Source organism: Anguilla rostrata, chromosome 3, assembly GCF_018555375.3.
Source record: "Anguilla rostrata isolate EN2019 chromosome 3, ASM1855537v3, whole genome shotgun sequence".
Classification (NCBI taxonomy): domain Eukaryota; kingdom Metazoa; phylum Chordata; class Actinopteri; order Anguilliformes; family Anguillidae; genus Anguilla; species Anguilla rostrata.
In genome coordinates this window covers 7,773,815-7,789,805 of record NC_057935.1, presented here as the reverse complement: position 1 = coordinate 7,789,805, position 15,991 = coordinate 7,773,815, and the positions used below count along the sequence as shown (strand labels likewise).

The window sequence follows — 15,991 nt, the reverse complement described above, 5'->3', positions numbered from 1 at the left end:
AATTTAAAATTAGGCCACCGCTGTTGCAGCCATGAGTGAGTTACTTAACCTGGATTTAATTTTAATATACAGTCACTTTTATCTAAGCATTCGCTGCAAGAATGTCAAATTTTGGAAGTTGCTCTCCATAAGAGCATCTACTAATAGATTGTACTGTAATGAAATAAGAGGACTTGTTGACTGTGGTCTCAGATTGGACTGGTGGAGCTTCTACTGGTGCTTGTGGCTTTTATAGTAGGGAAACGATGCCAAAGCAGACCGATATAATTATCCATAATACAATCTGGTTTCTGCACAGAAAAGACTAAGCGGAAAAATAAGCGGATCCCAGAAAAGATTCAAGGTTAAAGCATCTATTGTGTGTACTGCCGTGTGGGCGTCTCTTACACACCTGTGGGATTAGTTTGCGATTGCGTGCGTCTCCGTGGAGATTTCTACCTGTCCTTACTACTCCCGAATCCTTTCGCGTGCAGCACTCCGGCTCGACAAAAATGGCAGCCACACAGCGCTAGTGTGGATGACCCGTGCGATGGCGTGGGTATAATCATACAAGAACCCACCAAAACGACCAACAGCGTTTTTCACCCGGCTGCCAATAATTTCGCCAAAAAACGTAGAGCGGTTTCCGCAAACCGACTGCGGTAAGTCTATAGCCTACGCCTGAATGGGTGTCCGTTGTGGAATTTAGGAAGTTATGGGAAGTTTAGAAGTCTTGAATATGTGCATCGGAGTTGGAAGAATTTGATAAATATTTAGAGGAAAAGATTACTATTAATGATAACTGACCATTAGTCCCAAGTGCAAGACCGTGTCCCATAAGCACTGTCTAAAGTACGCATTGTATTGGCACTGCCACTTTTTGGAGCTCGGATAAAGCCGCCATGCTGTCCTCACAGTAAGATTAGAGCCCGTTCGGTGGCTCTTAGTTAAGATTAATCAGTTCAGCCAATTTAATTAAAAGCGGCTAGCCCAGCTGGAGAAAAAGCACTGATGCAATGTTGCGTGAACATTTACAAGATTTGCTCATGCTCACAAAACAGACCAACTTTGTTCAGCGGACAGTTCATGCATTGCAATGAAAAATAACTAACGTTGTTGTCGCTGGAGTTTAGTTAACGATTAGCATGTGTTTAATGCCGTTACCGCTTGCTGGGGTACAATTGTTTTGTGCTACTATGATAGGCTATAACTTTTGTGCTACGTAAAGTAGCCTAATTGAAATAACTTTTTCATTCCATCCAGAGTACTAAAAGCTTTGCTTGTCCAATTCATATGTCCGTTTTGGTCTTAGACTTCATGCCATGCCAGATAGCAAATTTGAATTTACAGAGCTATACAGAATCGAATGCTGGTTCTGACTAATTTTGTGTTCCAAAACCCAGTTTAATGGCAAGACCGTTGCAGTCAAACCAAATGACAAAATAACGGAACCAAAGCTGTGAGTAATGGGGGTAACGTCAATTTGCCGGTAGCAGACGCTGTGGCCAGCATATGTCCGGGTTTAAGATTAGCTAATGTAAGTAGCGGTTGCTGCTCGCTGAAATGAGAAGGTATGTCTGCGGTTTTACGCTATTGTAGCTACTTCGCTTACGCCAGATGGCTACTGACAACTTCCTTATTGTTCCTGCTCGCGCGATAAGCTCGCAAGCCAATGTCATTGTGGAAAAACCACGGGGAAAAACCTTTTTGGATTTCGCCCTGGAACGCAGATGAATCTCGGAAGAACGTCACCGCGAGAAAGTCCGTTCCACAAATAGCTTTCTGCAGGGCGCATTTTTGTCTTGCAATTTCTGGTCTACGGAAAGGGGCAGGGTTCGTTTCTTGGTCCAAGAGTTCAGTGGGTTTGTCTCAATTCAAATTACCCGCTCCAAGTGAAGTTTGAAGGTGAAGTTTACGAGGGTGTAGCAAAAACTGGATTGGGACGCAGCCCAATTCTCTTCCTTACGTGACCGGACGTAAGATACCGGTTCAAAGTGTAAACTTCACCTGTCGCATCTGAATGCAGTGAAATTTATTTGCTGGCCCAGTTACTTTGTTAGACTGCGATCTGTTTTTTTGGATTTGCAATTAAGGAAGCATTATGTATCTGCTATACCGACCATTTGGGGAAATATGACCCAATGATTTTTCGGTAATTCTCTAGAAAATGTCCTATGTGTTGCACGAGGCGTCTATTGCAACGCTTAATTTGCGACCCATGTCCATAGACGGGCGTTTAAATCTGAAGAGAAATAGTAATGATAATGTCATAATTTTAGGATGTACTGTAGGTGTGCCTGAAATCAAGATAAAAATATATGTACATGGAAAGTATACATTATAACTTTCTTGATTTTTCAGGTGATATGACTTAATTAGATAAAAAATGTCACACATAAATGTCCTCACTTTGAGCAAAGCCTTTCATTCCACAGAGGAAAATATAAAGGTATGTATTTCATATTTTATGGTATACCAAAGAATAACACAATTTCAGCAAGAAGGTACTGTGATGGGTTGGCCAACATTCAGTTGTTTAAAAAGAGAGAAAAACAGCACCAGAATGGACAATATGTGTAAAAAAATCATTTATTTTTCACTCAAAAACAGAGCTGAATACTGAGATGTGTGACAATACAAAAACTTCATGAAAGCCTGTTCAGAGGTAAGACCAGCTTGCCAACCTTTCAGTCTCTCAGCTGAGGTTTTCATGGCAAAACACAAGTAACGACATCACACATACACTCTATACATTTATGTTCCTTTTCATCGCAGTGCAGAAGTTAGCGTGCCCCAGGGACAATTTGCTGCCCCTGATAGGCAAACACAACCTGGCACAATTCATCACTTCCCTCAAACATTCCCATTTTTGAAACATTTTTCTAGCGCATTTTAGTGTAAACCTTATTTCATATCATCATTGGGATAAAGTACCAGTGAGACCCCACAAATTCAGTCAAAAGGTAAGGTCCCTGTTGTGCTTACCATGAAATATTGATTGTCCCCGTTCTACTTTCTAGAAGTAAATTAACACTGTTACTTTGTACGCTCTTTACCTTACAAAATCAGTGCCTGACTAGCATACATTCAATTCAGTGTCATGTGATAGAACCCTGGAATGCCACAATAGGGGGTAATCTTTGCCTGACTTTAGGAGTTATCTTAAGAAATATAGCAGTTCCTCTTTTAATGAATTGGAGGTAATTCAAAAAAAAAAGTTTTTAAAGTATGACATTGGACACAATTACATTTTATAAAAGGAAAACTGTAGCCTGCTGTGCTATACAAGCACTGGAAATCAGTCCCTCTTCTGTCAAAATGTTGGCTAGCCCTGGAATATAGATCACAGGCCAGCAGGTCAGCAAAATGAAGAAACTGAACTCTGCCAGTCTGGGATGTGTGTTAGTGCAGTTACCACAGTGTGCTGAACTGTGGGTTTCATATGTGAGAAAATGCATTCCTGACCTACACACACACACACACACACACACACACACACAAACGACAGCTTGTGACCAGTGGTGCTCTCCAAAGCAGCCGTGAAGGTCACAGTCAGCAATTGCACAATCGCCCGCCGCTGAACATACAGTACGAGGGACAGTTAGTCATCACTGCTGATGGAGAGGGCGGAGTTTACCTGCATCAGGTGACTGCACTTGGCGGTCATGCCATTATAAAAAAAATTTTAAAACACAGGACTGTATGATAGCACTAACCTGACAATCACCCCCCTCCCTCCCTCCCTCCCTTATCTGATAATAAATAATTCCATTACCATTCACAACGGCACAGACAGATTACACTTTGCCCGCCTTAGTCTCCCACATGTAAGCAGCACTGACACGGCGCACGTGTTCTCGCGCTATGCGCAGTTTGTGTCATCCCCTCCTCCTTCCTGATCCCCTCTCCAGCAAAGCACCCCCTAATACAAAACGGTCAAGAGGAAAGCAGCGGCGCATCATCTGATTTCCCCCAACGTTCTCTCAAAGTGCAGCGTTTCCGCGCCAGTCGTAGCCGGCGTCGTCGTTCTCTCAGTCAAAGTCGTGCACGACAGGGCTAGCGGACGAGTACAGTTTCCTCTTGACCAGCCTGTAGCCCGGTCGCAGCCTCAGGACGGTGTCGCCCGCGAACAGGCTCTTCAGGGCGGCCCAGCTGTCGGGGTCGGCCTTGAACACCACGGTCAGCTCGAAGGTGGGCGTGACGCCGCGGTCGGGCGCGATGCTGCCCAGCGGGTGCAGGGCCCCCTTGGTCTCCAGGAGCACCTGGAGGAGCGCCCCCCGCAGGCCGCACGGCTCGTCGGCCGCGGTTACCATGACGTCGCGTGCGACGCGGGCCGTGAGCCGCCGCGGCAGCAGGAGCTCCCGGCAGTGCAGGCGGGTCGCCTTGGCGTTCGACAGGCACAGCTCGATCTGCTTGGCCAGCTCCAGCTGGAGAGCTTCCTCCACGCAGTCCTCCATGCTCGAACCCGAGTCCAGCCACTCCTCACCTGTGAAACGAAAATAAAAGAACCAGCGATGAGACTTCCACTGAATTATTTTTTCTTTCCTTGTCTTGTGTTCATAAGCCATGACGCACTCAATATATTAATCCCCCGCCTCCCCCACAAAAAGCCCACACAATTAATACATTTGCATATGTCACCTTTTCAAGATACAACTTTCGGAATAGGTTCTCAAATGTACATTATATTACAATGATACCACTAAAACAGTTCATTTTACCCTGTAAAGATACGCGGTCCTTCTTGCCGAGGTTTTAGCGTATGACCCGAGGTTATACTGTTCTATTTTTATCTAGTGTCATATGATCGAAATCATGACAAGCGGATAGAGATCTCCTCAGTACTGAGGTCAGCTGATGAGACAGACACGTGACCTCAGATTAGAAATAGCCTGCTCAGCTGTTGAGTGGATCCTATCACCACAGCCTACTTGAATATTTAGAACCACAAAATATCCTGTGAATTGTCTCGCTATATTTGACCCCAGCCAGCAAGCCATTGGTTTGGTCCTGCCTTCCGAGACTAATACGTTTTGCAAGTGACATTTGACAAGTACGTATAGGCTAAATTGCAGCTATCTCCACATCTACCGTTGACGTTAAAATACACAAATTTGGACATTATCTCATTGGACATAAATAAACGTTTAGGAATATAATAATCTAACGTTACTTACTTGAGGACTTGATCGCTTCTGTGAATTCACAGCTGTTTTCTAAACTCCGGTCGGATATACTTTTCTTATTACTGGATGTAATTTGGTGGACGAACTTCCTCATAAACTCCACTATTTTGTCCTCTTCGGAGACAACAGTCATGCCGTTCCCGAAAACCAGTGCCTGGGTGTACACCATCATGTTTACGGGAGCTGTAGCTACCCCTCGCTCTTAATACTGTTATCGTTGTGCTCCCATCCGTCCAACAAGTGACTAACGCGAGCGCTCTTACTGTGATTAAATACACATCGTGGTTGCATCAGCTGGTGAGAGGGTTGCCTTTGAGCGTGTGGGACGGTCGAGGAGGCGGCGTCTCCCGTTACCATAGCGATACGGCATGAAGCAATACCTGTGTGAAGTTTAATCAGATACTACGTGAGTCAGGGTCGCGCAACACTGCGAAGTATTGCTTCGCTTCCTTTTTTATATTTACATTTACACATGTTTTTTTTGTTGTCTCCGTATTAATAACTACAGCTCTAATGTCATAACCAGTATCACAGTCTCTAGGAAATCATTTACTAGGCTGATATTTCAGTGCGGGCGAATTCAGGCTGGTCATAGATATAATGTGTTACTCCGTGACTGAAATGTGAAATTTGGAATAGTGTAGCTTCCTACATGTTCACATTTTATTTTAGCTAATGGCAATTTCTTTAGGTTATTGTTTATATTTTTTGTTGGTTGGGATTTACGTATATATTTAAATATACTGTAGCCTATATTATGTATAGGCCCATGTAATTTATTACATTTTCTGTACCTTTGCAGTCTAGACAGTGTGAGACATCCTGAATCACAGGTGAGCTCAAGATGACTTGGCAGGCAGGAAGTGAATTTCCTGATAATGTCCACCTCCCCCTGCCCTGAGCACAATTTGCATATTTTTACCATAGAGTTGCCGGGGGAAACAAAGCCGTCCCTGAGTCACAAATCTGGGACTTTTTCTCTGTGACTTCATCACACGTTTCAACAGGATCCGATTTTTTCCAGCTAGCTCCGTAGAAAAAAAAAGCAGACGTGCTAATTTCTACAGAACCCGTTGAGGAAGTGCGACGTCTTGATGGACGGGCGGGGGCTAGGCTAGCCTGAGCTACCGCACGTGCTGTGACATCAGAGGTCTTCGATGACTTGCCGAAAAACTGTTGCAACCTCTGGCCCTGCTTGCATTAACTGGCTGTGACTGGAGAGCTGGTCTCTTGCCATCATGCCCTGGTGCACGTCCTCATTAGCTGGTCCCTGGTACAGCTAGTATAGCCAGACTCTCATTAACTTGAGCAGAGGGTAGAGAGACTCTACTCCAGGGCTACTCGACTCCAGGTCCTGCGGTCCGTTGTGTCTGCAGGTATTTGCTCCAATCATGTGCTACACCACCTGAATTAACCAACTGAGCTTAGGTTCTAAACCAAGGAGATAAAAATAAACAGAGAAATCAGGTGGTGTCGTTCATGGTTGAAGACAATACTGGCAGGCACTGTGGCCCGGTGGACCTGGAGTTGGGTAGCTCTGCTCTCCTCAAATGTCCGCACACTACAGGAACCCTTTCGAGCAACTGACATAACTAGCTTATTGCTAGCTTTTTTTCTTTTTCTGTATTTTCCATTTATTCAGCTGCTTATTTTTCTGAGGCTGTTTCACTGTTTGACTATGGTCAAGAATAGGACAGAAATGACACCCTGGGTTCAAACCTATCATGGTAACGATCCCAGTGTCACAATATCATGCAACACAGCCTACTGCCAGACCCTTACAGAAATGGAATATAAGCCATTATATTGTAAGTATGTGAACTTTTTGGTCAATATAATAAATAAATTATTATATAAATGTGTTTCACAGCGGTGTTACATGCTGTGATATTTGTATAATTGCAACATGTTGTGAAGTGGTGCACTGTGTATTGATAATGTCTTTTAATTTAATATATTTGTTATCGATCTGTACAGTAACACACTGCCCTCTGGGCTTCTAGATCTCATGTCAGACTGCGCCTAGACGCTGCGTTCCATTGCGGCTACGCTGGAACCGGGCAGACTTGTTTGGACAGGTCTCAGGGTGTCTCGTGGCAGTGATCACATGCACGTTCGCATCACAGACACCGACCCACCCCACCCTCCCTGTCCCCCCCCCCTTACGCGTAAATTTTCCAACGTGAAGTGTGTTGGAGGAGGCGTGGCCTCGCTGACGTGTTGCTGACCTGACATGGGCCGTCTGAAAAAGGCACAGTTTGAATCATATGGGGAGATCATGTGACACAGGCAAAAAGATGGGAGATAAAACAGCCCGTGATTGTGTGTACACCCCCCACCATTATGCGTACATTTTCCAACATGGTAAATGGACTGCATTTATATAGCGCTTTTATCCAAAGCGCTTTACAATTGATGCCTCTCATTCGCCAGAGCAGTTAGGGGTTAGGGGTTAGGTGTCTTGCTCAAGGACACTTCAACATGCCCAGGGCGGGGTTTGAACCGGCAACCCTCCGACTGCCAGACAATCGGTCTTACCTCCTGAGCTATGTCGCCCCTATGAAGTGGGTGTGTGTTAGAGGAGGCGTGGACTCGCTGACGTGTTTCTGATCTGACATCGGGCCGTTTATGGGGCGATCATGTGACACAGGCAAAAAGATGGGAGATAAAATAGCCCCGTGATTGTGTGTACCGCCTCCGCCCCCCCCCCACCACCCCACCCCACCCCACCCCGTGGCTCAGCCTCTGTGTCAACCTTTCAAAGGAGTTGTTACACAGTGCGTGCAGTCGTGATTAAGTGCTTAGACCGAATACATTGTATTTATTTGTCTTTTTGGGCTTCCCCTCTTTTCTCCCCCTATTTGGAACGTGATTGGGGATTTCAATCTCTATCAAATGTTCAGCTCACAACCAGATGAAATTTGAGAAATTTATTTAGTTACAACAGCTATTCTAACCTAATGACGAGGTTCAACAGACTTAAAAAAATAACAAATATTGCGGACGTGGACAGGTTAGAGTCGATTCTTACCGCACCCGCAGTCCCCAAGTCGGGCTCACGCAGGCATGAGTGACCCCACCACAGACCGTACCCCAATTTTTTTAATGAGAACGAGGAATAGTACAGTCATCTTTTATGGGAGTTTATTTCCCAATATAGTGTTTGGGGAAAACATGCAGACATTACAGAAATTGTAGACCGTTAGAGATTAACAACGCATCGCAGTCCAGCGCGGAGGTCAGAGCACGTGCCAGTCATTTACACTGGCCCGTGGGGTTCCAGTCGTTCTCCACTGGAAGTCTGAGAGGACTGGGCAGGTCGTCGCTGATCATGAGCGTGGGAACGCGGGACAGGAAGTCCGCGCTGGGCGGCTCCTCCCTGGGCGGCTCCTCTCTGGGCGCAGCCACTCCGTACTCCTCCCTCTCCTGCTGCTGCAGCTGCTGGAGGATCTTCTTGGACAGGAAGTGAGGGTCTGGCTTCGCTTCCTGCTCATGCTCATCTGCAGGAAGTAGAAGGAAAAAAAAAAAAAAACGACATTGCTGGAGACATCTTTTTTTCGGATTAAACGTGTCTTTCCTTCCTGCCTCGTCCCATCATTCCCTAAACTTGTGACCTCAGGCATTTCTTTGTAAAGGCAGTAAAGGTGAAGCCGCTTGTTCAGTGAAAAGCCGCTTGTCGACATCTTGTGATTCGCAGAGCGTACGGGCTCTGTTTGGGGGGGGGGGGGGAGAACGGGCCTCACCGTCCAGTATGATCAGGCGGTATCGATTGCGACACTCGACAGACTCCTCCAGGACCGCCTCCAGGGAGCGGATGAAGAGCAGGACTTGCTGCCTTCGCTCCTCCGAGCTCAACCCAGCGCTGCTCTCCAGGGACATCGTGTACAGGGTCTGCAGTGGGGTGGCGTACTCTGCCACACAGTGGTGTGCCTGGATACACACACATAGGTATGACAGGCCTTTTAGGCCCTAAATCATGTATATGCACACACACTCACACACACATACGCGCATGCGTACACGCACGTGCACACACACACACACACAGAAACACATACAAGCACATACACATAGACACACATACATGAACACACACACATTAGTACACACATGCATGTGTACACCCGCACACACACATGCATACAAATACATACGTACACACATGCGTACACACACGCGCATGCACACACACGTCATGACATATTCTTCACATCTCAAACACGAGTCCAAGGCAACAGGGACACCTTCACTTCACTGGCAGTTCATACGTTTTACCACAAGGTGGTGCCATTGTCACGCTAACCACGAGAAAGTCTCATTGCACCGTAACTTGTCAACACTAATTCCACCAATCACAGCAGGGCACTCACCTGCCCCTGCTGGTCCAGCACGCGGTACACGCTGTTCTTGTAGATCCGCCTCCTGACGCCCGCCCTGTCGATGGCGATTTCTGGCAGGTTGTCGTGGAAACGGACGCACTGATCGGCCTCCTCCAACTTGTCAGGGATGAACGCGCTCAGCGGTATCAGGATGTGGAGCCTCCAGGAGTGTCTGTGCCGGAGAATTTCGCGGTTGCCTTGGCGCTGACGATATTGCTCAATAGAGTTCTCCAGCTCTGCAACACCCCAGGCGCACATGCATTAAAGCGTTGTTTTCGCTGGTATGGACCATTGGGATCGATAACCATCTCAGCAGGATGAGCCACTATGACTAATAATGACATTAATTAACAGGAGACACAAGAGAGATGCAATGATACAGCTCCAAGAAAACACAAACTTTGTAAAATGAAAAGGCTAAATACTCTAAAATTCTAAAAGGATCAGAAATAATAATAAATAGTAAATGACTGAATAAAAACAGTGTAAGATCAAATAAAAGCAATCCAACTAAAGTTAATTGTTTTTTTGAAAAAAGGATGTGTTTAAATAAAGTTTTTAAAACTATTTGTCGGTGCCTGTGATCCGTAGATGTGACTGAGACTGCTGTGGCACAGATGTGATTGCAGAATCTGATTCCGTCTGCTTCGGAGTTAACGCTATGCGCTTCTTTCCAAGAGATGCCAAGGGCGGTTTTATGACGGAATGTACTGTATGTGCAGCTGCAGGGCGTAATTCTGCGTGCCCCAATTTGGAATGTTGCAACGCGTTGCTACGGTCACAAAGGCCTCGGGGGAACGTGACGACCAAAGAACGAAAAATAATTCAGTTTTCTTTCTGTGCAATAGAATCATTACGTTTGAAACGATGCATCAATAGGACCAGATGAACTGTTAACCCCTTTTTATGCCTTCAGCCCCACACCACGGACATGATTCTGTGATCTGAGATCTGATAAGATCAGTTACTACCCCCAAGTAGCCGCCGTGATTAGTAGCTGCGTAACGCCGCTTGGGGCATGAGTTTGGGGTTGCCAGGCGCATAGTGCTATTGGCTGCAGTGGGAGCACAGGAAAACCGTCAGAGAAGCGTATACCTGGCAACCCGGAGCTCACGCTTGCATTTCCGTCGCTTAGCAGAGCTAACGTTGCTTCCGTCTGCAGCCATTCATACAGGTATGTAGATATTGTCGAATATCTTTGTTCTGGACGCACTGGGATAAAATCTGTATGGATCCTGTCGACCAACTATGTGTAAAATTCCCCCAAAAACGGATTTTTCCTAAAAAGTTGGACTATAATGGGGAACAAATAAAAAATGAATAACGCTTAAACACTAAAGATGAAATGGTGTCTTACGTACTTGGAAGCACAAGCTTTAGGTAACCTGTGTAGAAAGACCAGGCCAGACCGTGAGCAACGTTCATCTTCCTCTCCTCACAAATTTCGGAAGTTTCCACGGGAGAGGGACTCTGGGTGAACAGAGGATCAGGAATTAAAAATGTTTTAAAATGTAGGGCTTTATTTGAAAAAATGTTTAGAATTGTGACTATTCACAATTAAACACAGTCATACATTTGAAAACCTAATTCATTTTGCTTTATGAATCATCATTGATTATCATTTATTTAAAGAATGTCAATTTCTAATTGAATTTGATAGCCTGGCCAAGTGAATGGTTTTACTTCAGTGCAGGACACTAACATGACAGTCCCCGCTGTTCTCTTGGCAAATTTTGGACCTCCCGACCTGCTTGTTCAAATCTTTACCGGTTTATCTGGCTCGTCTTGTATCTGCCTCGCCTCTGGTCTGTGGGAGTTTATTGACCTGATCTTTGTTAAAAGAACACTGTGGGGTGTGTTTGGTGTGTCCAAAACTGATTCCACTGGGGTTAGTCAGTTCTTTCAGACTGTTGACGCGGAGGAATGATTGGTTGATCATTTCTCTTAAGAGATTTGCCCTAAAGCGAGAGAGCTTTTCCCTGGAGGGGATCCGGAGACTTACCAGGATTCCAAAGGCCTGGAGCAGGAGCGAGAAGCCACTAGCAATGGCCACCGAGTACCACTCCGCCCGCTCCAGCTGAAGGCTTTGTGCCCACAAGACCAGGACCACTACCACCCCCAGCAGCCGGGGACCGCCACTGAAGCAGGCTCTGAGCATGCGTGACAGGCTGCCGCGGTACCTGTGCACAGGGGAGAGTCTTTTCACTCGGCAGAGACACATGGCTGAGTCGGAGGCAAACGCCACAGGCTTCCAGTTGACACGAGGAGCCAGTCGTACGTGATTAGACAGAGGCAACCTGGATGCTACAGCCAATCAGACATTGCCGCGTAGGGCTGCTTTGCACTGACACATCAAAAATTTGATAGCAGACTGTAGCGTTTTCTGCTCCATAGATAATCAGTGCTTTAGAAGGGGAAAAAAAACCCAGCCTTGCTCCCAGTCTATAGCCTGGAATGGAAGCTCTCTTGCAGGGCTGCCCAACCCTGTTCCTGCAGATCTACCAGCCTGTAGGTTTTCTTTTCAACCCTAAGTCGGCACACCTGACTGTACTAATTAGCCGCGTAGCGCGATCTCTAGCCAGCGAGTGAGGCGTGCTGTGAAAGCCTGCAGGGTGGTAGATCTCCAGGAGCAGGGCTGGGCAGCTCGGCTCTGCTGCTCCGAGCCTGGAGAGCGTGAAAGGACGTGCGCCCGAGGCTCACCTGGTCCCCAGGTGATGGAGAGACTCCTCCGCCAGGAGGCACAGCCCCCGCAGGGCGGCCCCGAGCGTGACGCCCAGCGCGGCGGTGACGGCCTGTCGGCAGAACGGGACGTGTCCGAGGGCGAGGTAGACCAGCAGGACGATGGCGACGCCCGTTGCCGCCGCGCAGTACGTGGGCAGCCTTCCGCGCGGCCGAGGGATGAGCCGCCCAGCCCCTTCCAGTCGCAGCATCTGGGAAAAGCAAATGGTAAAATGGTAAATGGACTGCATTTATATAGCGCTTTACAAACGATGCCTCTCATTCGCCAGAGCAGTTAGGGGTTAGGTGTCTTGCTCAAGGACACTTTGACATGCCGAGGGCGGGGTTTGAACCGGCAACCCTCCGACTGCCAGACAAGCGGTCTTACCTCCTGAGCTACGTCGCCCCAAAAGCAGATCGAATGGCGGTTTTTTTCTTAGCGACAGGGGGCGGCAGTAAAGCCACCGCAAGTAAGAGAACTCGCAGGTGTAGGTGTAGCTGCGGTGGCTAGAGAACTGGGACGGCGGCGCTAAAAAAACCTGTGGGGTTTATTCCCGGCTGAGATGCTACACTTGCATGGTCGCGCTGTTATCTAAGAGGAGGAAACGCAGCTCTCCAAATATGGCGGCGATGAGCTCGGCTTCTGATTGGCCGCGCGCATCGGTGCCACACTGCAGCTCGCTGATACGTCGCCGACGTGCGCAATACCTCCGATTATTGCTTCAGTATCGTAGACTGTACACTCCCCCCTCTCCCGCTCCCCGGAGGTCGTGTGTCCGCGTCCCGAAAGGGGATTCCGAGTCGACACCGTGTCCCTGTAAAGCAACTGATATTCTTGTGACTCATTTTAGTGGGGTCATAAAACCGTGTAACTGTTGGACTGAAGGACAGCGCAGCAGACGGGATGGGAAAGGAGGAGGAGAGAAGCTGGGGGTGGTCGCAGTCGTAGTTCTACCTTCTCGCCCCCCCCCTCTATTTCACCTTCCCGTTCCTTCAGTTTAAGAAATAACGCAGGCTTATGAATAATAAAATGAAGAAATTGCGTTCACTGTGACAAAATTTTTAGGGTGAATATCCTGTCCTGGGGCAGCACGGTTCCAGCACTGTCGCCAGAACGAAGGTTCGAATCCCAACCGAGGGCCTTCCTGTGTGGAGTTTGTATGTTATTTCCATGTCTGTGTGGCTTTCCTCCATGATTCCTCCCACAAGTCCTGCCTCTCACGCGCTGCATGCTGGGATGCCAATGCTGGGATAGGCTCCAGCATGATCCTAACCCTAACCCTAACCCGAACCAAGAATAAGCAGTTTAAAAAATGAATGGATAGATGGGTATCCTGTCCTGTAATTGCTGATCAACTATAGTTATTTTATAATTCTTATATTATACTGATATTGTCCCAGATAGATAGATAGATAGATAGACAGTCAGACAGGCAGACAGACAGATAGATAGATCGATCGATCAACATCATGAACACCTTCCAGTCACATTGAGGCCATACTTGTTATGGTAAATGTGTCTCATGTGAAAGGCATTTATCTGAAGCTCAAATGTTTTGACTTGCGATCTGCGATCAACTGTCCATCCATCATTCACGTGGGTCTCAAACCCTTGTCCCAGAGTGCCGCAGTCTCTGCTGGTTTTCCTGATTTCCTTTCAGTCAGCAGCCAATCATGGCCTTGGGAACAAGGTGTGCAGCCAATTCTCTTGACTCTCTAGCCAATTAATGACTTAAACTAAGCACTTAAGTGCAGGAACACATTAAAAACCAGCAGACACAGCGGCCCTCCAGGATTTTATTTTGAGATCCCTGCCCTATTGTTAGTGGTAAAACTTCGTTTAGCGGTGTTTACTGATACAGGGTTACCACATCACAGCGATCAAGTAAAATCCCCCTCTGCAAGAGGTTTGTGACTGAAACCTGAAATGGACGTATTTGGATCTGTTCATTTAGCCGTTCCATCTTGACAAAGGCTAACTTTCTCAACACACAGCACAACTGAGCTTTTCCCCTCAGTGGCCCACGTTCAGTTTGCGTCGCTACGAAAGTTATGGGTGTGGCAGTACTGGAGTATACATGCCCGTGTGATGACTGGGACACATTCCAACGACTTTCAGAGAGACTGGGACACACACTTCCACGTGTTGCTGCCCCCAAGGTAAGGGGGCAGTGTTTCAAGTTCAGGCGAGGTGTCCCTCAAAGACCCAGACTCACAGGCAGTGCAGGCCATTTCAGCAAATTAATAAAAACTTGTGAATTAAAAAATTGGCATTATTTTCTGTGAGGATGTTTTTCTCTCTCCAATGGCTTAATTAAATTTCAATTAATTTCCTGAATCGACTGAATTGAAATAGAATTGACCACAATGTCTCTGCTCAGTCACGCATTTTCTTTCACCCTCATCCAGACACCTTCACTCATACACACACAGCTGCAAGGTTATTATAGTTTTATGCTTTTAATTTAGCTTATTATTCCTATTTCACTTTCACTTCCACCGATTCAGTTTAGTTTTAAGTGTTCCACAGTTTTTGCTTAAATTTAGTTTTTCAGTGTGTTCCAGTTTTAGTTAAGTTTCAGTTTTCAACATATTTAGTTTTTATTTTACACTCAAGCAAATTCAAACAATTATATAAACTCAGACAAGCATAATAAACCAGAAATAACAATAGACTAACACACATGCACACTCATGTACACTGAAATGAACCACAGTCAAATCAACCTATGGTTGTAGTGATACTATCAAGGTAAACCGACTGAATAGCTTAAGTCCCATAAAGATGCTTGATACTCACGTCTCAAGTGCTCTCTTTCCACTGCGAACCGGAGTTTCCCTGTTCCTTTACTAAATCAAAACACGTTCATCCAGGTCTAAGAACCTTGTAAGAGTGACGGAAACTAAGAGCGAGGGAGTGTCTGAGTGAGAGGAGGGGAAAGAGAGAGGGAGAAGAGAGAGAGAGAGATAGAGAGAGGGTGGAGTGAGTGAGAGAGGGATGAAATTTCCCTGCTTTGAATGGGAAATGACAGCGCATGCTAAAATCACTTTCATTTTCACTTTGAACCAGGACCTGAGAGGAAAAGGCAAACCAGCCCTGCAGGACGAAGAGAACACAGCCTCACGCTCAAAACAAAGAGAGAAGGATGTGGACCGCAACCATGTAAATACTCTATTATAATATAAAAAAAATACAGCCAACGTTAGATCTCAGATTTGGGAAGTTGGGTATGGGGAACCAAGTTAAATATAACTGCCACAAAGTTATATCTGCTAACTTTCAACTGCTTTTGCTGAGCTGGAGATTTCCACCGTGGGGAAATCGGCATTTTTTGTCTGGTTAGGGACTTTGAATGAAAGTCATGTCTTCTTTACGGGGCCCAGAGTCCTGAAAGATTGCCAACGTGGTCAGTTAAAAAACAAACAAAAAAAAAAATGTACATAAACGGTGTGTGTGGATGTGTGTCTGCATGTATGAGCATGCATGTGTGTACACACGTTTGCGTGTTTGTGTGTATGTGTGTGTGTGTGTTAAGTCCCCACGTGTGTGTGCGTGGTTATTGTTCTCCCTCTCTGTGTTTTTACATTCTCGCATCCCTTCATCCATGTGTCCCTCCTCCTGTCAGTCCTTCGCCAGTCCTTCATCTAGGTGTCCGTCTGCTATTGGTTCCCTGCGCGTCACTCACCGTTCGAGCCCCGCTCCAGCACCCAACCCGAGACAGCGCGACT

The 15,991-nt window shown here is 46.5% G+C and overlaps 2 protein-coding genes and 1 long non-coding RNA gene across 3 annotated transcripts; 1 reads left to right on the top strand and 2 right to left on the bottom strand.

Annotated features, from left to right (window-relative positions):
• Positions 1-418: 418 nt before the first annotated feature.
• LOC135250030 (uncharacterized) lies at positions 419-9,728 on the top strand. Its single transcript, XR_010328847.1, has 3 exons — positions 419-641; positions 8,951-9,113; positions 9,623-9,728. It is a non-coding gene; the product is annotated as an uncharacterized LOC135250030 (long non-coding RNA).
• si:ch211-39i2.2 (DNA damage-inducible transcript 4-like protein-like) lies at positions 2,546-5,449 on the bottom strand. The gene is made up of 2 exons (XM_064325837.1): positions 5,157-5,449; positions 2,546-4,465 (listed from the first exon to the last, which is right to left on the bottom strand). The coding sequence occupies exons 1-2, from the start codon at positions 5,335-5,337 to the stop codon at positions 4,011-4,013; spliced, it is 636 nt and encodes a 211-aa protein (XP_064181907.1). The 5' UTR covers positions 5,338-5,449; the 3' UTR covers positions 2,546-4,010.
• sting1 (stimulator of interferon response cGAMP interactor 1) lies at positions 8,081-15,288 on the bottom strand. The gene is made up of 7 exons (XM_064325836.1): positions 15,063-15,288; positions 12,245-12,474; positions 11,547-11,724; positions 10,906-11,014; positions 9,536-9,780; positions 8,909-9,095; positions 8,081-8,665 (listed from the first exon to the last, which is right to left on the bottom strand). The coding sequence occupies exons 2-7, from the start codon at positions 12,472-12,474 to the stop codon at positions 8,421-8,423; spliced, it is 1,194 nt and encodes a 397-aa protein (XP_064181906.1). The 5' UTR covers positions 15,063-15,288; the 3' UTR covers positions 8,081-8,420.
• Positions 15,289-15,991: the final 703 nt, after the last annotated feature.